This window comes from Pan troglodytes, chromosome 6, assembly GCF_028858775.2.
Source record: "Pan troglodytes isolate AG18354 chromosome 6, NHGRI_mPanTro3-v2.0_pri, whole genome shotgun sequence".
Classification (NCBI taxonomy): domain Eukaryota; kingdom Metazoa; phylum Chordata; class Mammalia; order Primates; family Hominidae; genus Pan; species Pan troglodytes.
In genome coordinates this window covers 123,166,291-123,174,981 of record NC_072404.2, presented here as the reverse complement: position 1 = coordinate 123,174,981, position 8,691 = coordinate 123,166,291, and the positions used below count along the sequence as shown (strand labels likewise).

General features: G+C 39.7%; 1 protein-coding gene across 1 annotated transcript in view; it reads left to right on the top strand.

Annotated features, from left to right (window-relative positions):
• The window catches only part of SLC26A3 (solute carrier family 26 member 3), a 37,711-nt gene that overhangs the window by 9,329 nt on the left and 19,691 nt on the right, over nucleotides 1-8,691 (top strand). Inside the window, exons 3-8 of the mRNA XM_016958023.4 lie at nucleotides 56-195; nucleotides 1,997-2,107; nucleotides 2,710-2,891; nucleotides 4,253-4,417; nucleotides 6,444-6,596; nucleotides 7,044-7,126. Of these exons, the coding sequence (XP_016813512.2) occupies nucleotides 56-195; nucleotides 1,997-2,107; nucleotides 2,710-2,891; nucleotides 4,253-4,417; nucleotides 6,444-6,596; nucleotides 7,044-7,126 (834 nt within the window). The remainder of the gene's footprint in view (nucleotides 1-55; nucleotides 196-1,996; nucleotides 2,108-2,709; nucleotides 2,892-4,252; nucleotides 4,418-6,443; nucleotides 6,597-7,043; nucleotides 7,127-8,691) is intronic.

Genomic DNA, 8,691 nt, shown 5'->3' with positions numbered 1-8,691 from the left:
ACTAAACTTAAAATTTGATGTTAATTGACTGACCTGTGGCTTTCCATGTTTTCAGCTGTTCCCCACAAAAGGCCAAGAGAATTGTCCTCTCTTTGTTCCCCATAGCATCTTGGTTGCCAGCATACCGGCTTAAAGAATGGTTGCTCAGTGATATTGTTTCTGGTATCAGCACAGGGATTGTGGCCGTACTACAAGGTAAAATTTTTTTAAGTATAATTTATATACCATAAAATTCTTCCTCTGAATGTGTACAGCTCAGGGACTTTTCGTATATTCACTAGGTTGTGCATCTGTCACCACTATCTAATTCTGGAACATTTTCACCACCACCAACCCCTAAAAATCCCTTACCCATTAACTTCACATCCCCCACTACCCTTTCTCTGTGGATTTGCCTCTTCTGGATATTTCATGCAAATGAAATAATACAATACATGGCACTTTGTGTCTGGTTTCTTTCACTCACTGTAATGTTTTCAAGGTTGATCCATATTGTAGCATGTATTGGTACTTCATTCCATTTTATAGACAAATAAGTATTCTGTTGTATGGACATATCACAATTTTTTTATCCGCTCATCGGTTGATGAACATTTGAGTTGTTTCCACTTGGGGGCTATTATGAGTTATGAGTAATGCTATTTTGAATATTTGTGTACAAATATTTGTGTGAACATGCTTCAATTTTCTTGGGTATATCACTAGGATTGTAATTGCGGGATCATATGGTAACTCTATATTTAATCATTTGTGGAACTGCTAACTTATTTTCTAAAGTAGCTACACCATTTTACATTTCCACTAGCAGTGTATGAGGGTTCAAATTTCTCCATATCATCAACACTTGTTATTGTCCATCTTTTTTCTTTTAGCTATCCCGGTGAGTGTGAAGTGGTATCTCATTGTGGTTTTCATTTGCATTTCTCTAATGACTAACAATATTGAATATTTTTTCCAGGTGTTTATTGGCCATTTGTATATCTTTTGAAACATGTCTATTCAAAGTTTTTATCCATTTTTAAATTGGGTTATTTGTCTTTTTGTTGTGGAGTTGCAAGTGTTGTTTCTATATTCTGGATACCAGACCCTTGTCAGATATACAATTTGCAGAAAACTTTTTTATTCTGTGAATTATTGGTTAACTTTCTTGATAGTATCCTTTGAAGTACGCATTTTTAAATTGTGATTAAGTCCAGTGTATCTGTCTTTTTCATTGGGTGCTTATGCCAGGGGTCCCCAATCCCTGGGCCACAGACCAGTACAGGTCCGTGGCCTGTTAAGAACTGGGCCACACAGCAGGAGGTGAGTGGCAGGTGAGCAAATGAAGCCTCATCTGTATTTACAGCCACTCCTCATTGCTCTCTTTACCTCCTGAGCTCCACCTCCTGTTAGATCAGCGACAACATTATATTCTCATAGGAGTGCAAACCCTATCGTGAACTGTGCACGCAAGGGATCTAGGTTGCGTGCTCCTTATGATAATCTAATGCCTAATGATCTGTCACGGTCTCCCATCACCCCCAGAGGGAACCATCTAGTTGCAGGAAAACAAGCTCAGGGCTCCCACTGATTCTACATTATGGTGAATTGTATAATTATTTCATTATATATTACAATGTAATAATAATAGAAATAAAGTGCACAAAAAATGTAATACACTTGAGTCGTCCCAAAACCATCTCCCCTTCCCCAGTCAGTGGAAAAATTACCTTCCACAAAACCAGTCTCTGGTGCCAAAAAGGTTGGGGACTGCTGGCTTATGCCATAGGTGTCATTTCTAAGAAACCATTGACAAATCCAGGTCACAAAGATTTATACCTATGCTTTCTTCTAAAAGTTTTATAGTTTTAGTTCTTACATTTACATCTTTAATACATTTTGAATTAATGAGGTAACTTATTTTTAGGATCCAATTCTAAATACCATAAGAACCAAATGAGAATGTCTTTGATTCCTCTTGCACAGAGTAAGGGCTCTGCTGCTTGTGTGTTTACAGGTTTAGCATTTGCTCTGCTGGTCGACATTCCCCCAGTCTATGGGTTGTATGCATCGTTTTTCCCAGCCATAATCTACCTTTTCTTGGGCACTTCCAAACACATATCCGTGGGTAAGTCAGTTACTGAGCTGATTAATGCTCACATTGTTTTTTCTTTATGAATTTTATTAGCCATAGCTTGTATCAATTCCAAATTTCACATAATGCAGGAGAAGAGTCATGGTCTCCTGTGAGAATTAGGACCAGGGTTTGAGTTGGAGGGCAGGGTCACAGATGGCAGCCATTTTATTTATTTGTTTATTTATTTATTTATTTATTTATTTATTTTTATTTTTTGAGACAGAGTTTTGCTCTTGTGGCCCAGGTTGGAGTGCAGTGGCACGATCTCAGCTCACTGCAACCTCTGCCTCCCAGGTTCAAGCGATTCTCCTGCCTCAGCCTCCCAAGTAGCTGGGATTACAGGCATGCGCCATCACGCCTGACTAATTTTTGTATTGTTGATAGAGACGAGGCTTCTCCATGTTGGTCAGGCTGGTCTCAAACTCCCGACCTCAGGTGATCCACCCGCCTCGGCCTCCCAAAGTGCTGGGATTACAGGCGTGAGCCACCACGCCCAGCCTCGCCAGTCATTTTATATGCTCTTATTCTGTGGTTGAAAGACAATATGCTTTAGAGAGGCATATACTGACCACGATTCACCCACTGTTAATTAGGTCCGTTTCCGATTCTGAGTATGATGGTGGGACTAGCAGTTTCAGGAGCAGTTTCAAAAGCAGTCCCAGATCGCAATGCAACTACTTTGGGATTGTCTAACAACTCAAATAATTCTTCATTACTGGATGACAAGAGGGTGACGGTGGCGGCATCGGTCACAGTGCTTTCTGGAATCATCCAGGTGAGCACCTTCTCATGTAACTTGCCCACCTCAATCTGTTCATCTTGACTGTTACACATCTCTCTATTTTTCCTCCCCCCTGCCACTCCTTCCCATCTTCCCTTTGGTTTGTGTCTCTCCCTCATGGCCCATAGGAAATACTGTAAGAAGGGTCACTCACCACAACCAGAGGGAGAGGAGTGGGTCAACAGTACAAAAACGAATGAATGTGGGTCTAGACAGAAGGAAGAAGGGGAATGGAGAGGCACAAACAGTGACAAGCGAAATGCTTCAACATATATCTGGGAATTGATAGAGTCAAGAAACAGCATATCTGGGAATTGATAGAGTCAAGAAACATAACTGTATACAAGAAATCATCATACTGGTGGCTTTGGAATTTTTTTCTTTAATTCTTCAGCAACTATAATCTAGTTGGAAGGGATGGGGGCTTTGAACTGTTCATGTCAATTTTGGGGAAAACTGACGAGGATTATGGTGGAGCCTAAAGTCTCACTCCCAAGCCATATGCTGACACTCCTGCTGAATAGTGAAAATGTCATGGACTTTTTGAGATGTTGCCTAAGTTTATGGATAATGATATTATTGGTTAAGACCATTTCTTAAAGAAAGAAAAAGTCAGTTTCTACAAGGACATAAGCATGTGTCTTATTGACAATTTGGTTAGTTATTTCTAATACATTTCTGAACTTAGTATAGAAATGGAACCCAACTGGGCTTTGGGCAGCCACAGCTCTGGCTGCGTTCTGGAGACGTGAGCAGAAAGACAGGTCAAGTATCCAAGGGAAGGAGAATCCATCCAATTCACTTGATTGCAAAACAATGATGCTTTAGGGGGGAATTAACCATCCTTTTCCCCCAGCTAGAATCAAGCACTTCTGATGTCCAATATGCAGTTATGTATTTCTTAAGCAAGTTGAGCAACTTTGAGGAAATAGGATAGACACTCGCTCATGCATGCTCCAGCAGCTAGAAAGTATAACTTAAAATTACATCAGCAAATTTATGAGGGCTGATGCTAGGTAAGATTCTACTAGAAAAGGCCTATGAGTCTTCCAAAGACAGCACACTTAAAAATAAATTAAGTGCAAATAAGCCTGTTACTTCTTGGGGGCAAACTAGACTTATATCCTATGTGAATACCATGTAACGTTCCACCTGGATGATGCGGTGGAAGGGAAGGAGAGAGAGGAGCCCTGGGTGGGAGGTGTCCCAGGAGGCAGGGACATTTGCTTCTTCAAGGCATGTACATACAGGTTGAGCCTTTACGTTTTGTGTAATATTATTTCAGTTGCGGATCCTTGAGTTTGCTGAGGTATACTCCTAATCTATGCTGACAAAGGCTTTTGTTCTCTTTCCAGTTGGCTTTTGGGATTCTGCGGATTGGATTTGTAGTTATATACCTGTCTGAGTCCCTCATCAGTGGCTTCACTACTGCTGCTGCTGTTCATGTTTTGGTTTCCCAACTCAAATTCATTTTTCAGTTGACAGTCCCGTCACACAATGATCCACTTTCAATTTTCAAAGTAAGTATTTCTTTCACCTAAAAAATACTGAAATACATGAAACTCACTACTGTGTTTTTAGAGAACTTTCCTTTAATGCCTTTGCCATGGGGTTTACCTACAGGTTGTAAAATTTATTCATATTAAAAAAGAAAGCAGCACTTTGGGAGGCCGAGGCGGGTGGATCACGAGGTCAGGAGATCGAGACCATCCTGGCTAACACAGTGAAACCCCGTCTCTACTAAAAATTAAAAAAAAAAAAAAAATAGCCGGGCATGGTGGCAGGCACCTGTAGTCCCAGCTACTCCGGAGGCTGAGGCAGGAGAATGGTGTGAACCCAGGAGGCGGATCTTGCAGTGAGTCGAGATCACACCACTGCACTCCAGCCTGGGCAACACAGTGAGACTCTTGTCTCAAAAAAAAAAAAAAAGAAAAGAAAAGAAAAGAAAAAGAAAGTAAAGCCAGGCATGGTGGCTCATACCTGCAATCCCAGCACTTTGGGAGCCTGAGGCAGGAGGATCACTTGACACTTGAACCCAGGAGTTCAAGACCAGCCTGGGCAACAAAGTGAAACCTCACCTTTACAAAAAATAAAATAATTAGCCGGGCATGGTGGTGCATGTCTGCAGTCCCAGCTTTTTGGAAGGCTGAGGCAGAGGATCTCTTGAGCCAGAGAGTTAGAGGCAGCAGTGAGCTGTGATTGCACCACTGCACTCCAGCCTGGGCAACAGAGCGAGACATAGTCTCAAAAAAAAAAAAAAAAAGAAAGAAAGAAAAAGAAAAGAAAAGAAAAGAAAAAAGGAAAGGAAAGAAAAGAAAAAGTAGCAAGGGAACAATACTGAAAATCAACCACATCTACTATACAGCTAATGTTAACAACAAAATTAAGTAACACTTCTCTTAGATTTGACTCAAGTATTTTCCAAAAGGAAAAAAGAAAAAAAAGTCTATGTTTTAAAAGCTTTACCATTTTGTCCCAAGTTTTAAACTGTTTCTTAAAATCTTATTTTGAAAGAAATTTGTTAATTGAGTTATGATGTTTTCCTGTTTCTTGAAAAGCATGTCTCATTCTTTTAGAATTGAAGTTCTTGGGTCCTTTTTGCATCCTGTTTAGAAAACAAAAGAACATTTACCACTATGTAGATAGGGCAGCAGTTCTCCCCTCCTCCAGAGGATGCAAAGTAGAACAGATAGTGTTCTTAGTTTTAAAACTTGGGACAAAATGGTAAAGCTTTTAATAACATAGATTATTTTTTTGAAAATACTTGAGTCAAATATAGGAGAAGTGTTACTTAATTTTTGTTGTTAACATTAGCTCGATGGTAGATGTGTTTGATTTTTAACGACTCCCAAAAGTTTTTGGGAGTTGAGACAGAACTTGCTCCAAATTGGAACCAACACTCTCTTCCATCCAGAGGTATTCCAAAAGTGGAGTGTTCTAGAAGCAATTTGGGATCCAGTTTTGGCCTGCTTGAGCTTTTTGGGGTACGTGGATATGGAACCCAACTAGCTTCAAGAAGTATGTGCACATGCATAGTGCACAGTTAGCCAGAAAACTATTTTCCAAAAGTGACATAGAGAGTCAGCTAAGAAATATGAGGGGGTGTAAACCCCCAAAAAGGGCCAGGAATTGCGCATACTAAGCAAAACTATCAAAGATCAGAAGTTATTCCCTGGACAGAGTAGTGATGGCTGTGAAATAAAAAATGATGACCAAAGAGACCTAATAAGGGCAGAAGACCAGTGGTAAAAATGTGAAAAGTATCCAACAAAATTTGACACTAGCCAAAGAGATTCCCAGCAAAAATGCCAGAAGCATTCTTAAACTAGTGTGCCACCTACACTATGCTAACTTACTCTTCTCATATCTCCGTCGCTACTCTCTACAATTTCACATTCACAATTAAACCGGGGCAATACAGGAAATCACTATCAGTCTCTATCAGTCTTTTTGCTTCCATGTTTATTTTTATTTGTTTGGAGATGCGTTGTATCCAAATTGTGCATTAATATAGGGCTTTGGTGGTTTTTGTTTTTATAATTGTAGGTACTAGTGTCTGTATTCTCACAAATAGAGAAGACTAATATTGCAGACCTGGTGACAGCTCTGATTGTCCTTTTGGTTGTATCCATTGTTAAAGAAATAAATCAGCGCTTCAAAGACAAACTTCCAGTGCCTATTCCAATCGAATTCATTATGGTAATTGATCATTTTCAGACTCTGTCATAGCTACTCTACTGTTTATATGTTGTAAGTCCTTCACCATTTGTAGCTCAGGAAGTTTTAGTGGGGCAGAGGCCATCTCTGCAGTTTTCGGGCATAATGTTTAGCATGGTTTTATTTTCATTCAGAATTTAATAACTTCCTCTTATGATTTTGAGTTAATTTTTTCCATGTGAGACAAGGATAGTGCAGAGAGCAAGACCCTTGACAAAATGTCGTGTTAGAGCCGTTTGAATTTAGCTGTGGTTCTCAATCCTGGTGGCATGTTAGAATTGCCTCCGAATTTCTTAAAAAGTAACAAAGCCTGGGCTGGAGTTCTTACTTAACAGGTACAGAAGTGGGTTTTGGCAATTTATTTTTCTTCAAAGCAAGACTCTTACTTGCATCTCACATTTCTAACTTGGGCCATTTGCAACTTTGCAGACCGTGATCGCAGCAGGTGTATCCTATGGCTGTGACTTTAAAAACAGGTTTAAAGTGGCTGTGGTTGGGGACATGAATCCTGGGTAAGTGTGTCTTCGATGATGGCATCACCATGCACTAAGCAGAGAGTTAGCAGTAGTGACAGGAGAGGTACAATCCGAACTGCAGGTCAGCCTGCAGGTAACCCTCATCAGAATCCTCCCTGCACCCTGCATCCCTAAGGAAGGCTCACTGCTTTCCTTTTAGGAAGGTGCTACAAAGAAAGGCAGGGTGTGCAGCTCTTTTTTTTTTTTTTTGCCTCCCCACAGTGAATGCAGTTCTTAATATCAGAAGGCTTCTCCTTGTGGAAGAACTCACAAACAAGACAAGCAGGGACACAGACCAGTAGAAACTCACAGGAAAGTAAAAGTTAGCAAAGTAGTGAAAGTCTAAAAATAAGCAAAGTAAGGCCAGACGCGGTGGCTCATGCCTGAAATCCCAGCAATTTGAGAGGCCAAGGTGGGAGGATCACTTGAGCCCGGGAGTTCAAGACCAGTCTGGGCCACACAGCAAGACCCCCATCTCTTGTTTTTTTAAAAATATATAAATAATACCATAAAGAAAAATAGGCAAAGTAAACTGCTTCTCCTCTTAAAGAAACATCGAGTGAAACCAGATTTCCTTGTCCATAAATTACTATAAACAATATGTAATGCTTTGTTTGAAGTTACTGGAGCCAAGTTCTGAAAGTTCAAAGAAGACACTGAAGGAACACAGGCACTCCACGTGAGCAGTCCAGATAGGCACACTCTGTCCTTTCTCCCGATCAGATTCAAAACAAGGGCAGAGCAACTTTTCCCACTACAAAACGATGAGAAGTCCAGTTTGTACAAGAATTTTAAAATGTATTTCATTACATTCAGTGGATTGAGAAGGAAGATCATTTTGTGTTGTTTTTTCTAACCACAGCATCAGTTTCTTCCACCTTACCAAGGAAAAGGTGTTTTCCTGTTTTGTTTTGTTTTGTTAAAAGACTTCCCTCCCTCTCTATGCTTAACAAATATTTGAGAATTCGAGAAATCAACATTTATATGTACTTTTTTACTTTAAAACAGCCAAATTCTTTTAAAGGCAAATATATGTACTTTTTATTTTTTTAAAGAAAAAAAATTTTTTTATTACCAGATCTTCGTGTGTTACATTTCACGAATCTCAAGCATCACTTTTAATTTTTAAAGTTTTAAAGTGGAAATTAGGCTGAAACTGAACGACTGTTTCTAGGGTTTCCTTCTATTCTGCCACTTTGAAGTGATTTCACTTTACTTAAATGTCTTGGGAGACATAAACCAAATAGAAAAAATGAATACTTGCAAAACCAAACAGGATCTTGTCAGAAGGGCTTGGAAAATAAAAGATAAACTTAAGATCACTGAGTTACACCTTAAATACCTCAACAACAGTCTTATTTAGTGAATGTATTTTCAACGTCAGTGTATCTCTCTCCACAGTGTGTAGGATGTGGCAACGAGTAACCATTACATTCAATAGAGTAGCAGTGTAACCTAGTAGGTAAGCTCCAGTGTTCTAGAGGCAGAGTACCTGAGATTTGATTCTGACTCACTTTTTGAGCTTGAGCACATTACCAAAAACTCTGTGCCTCAATGTTCTT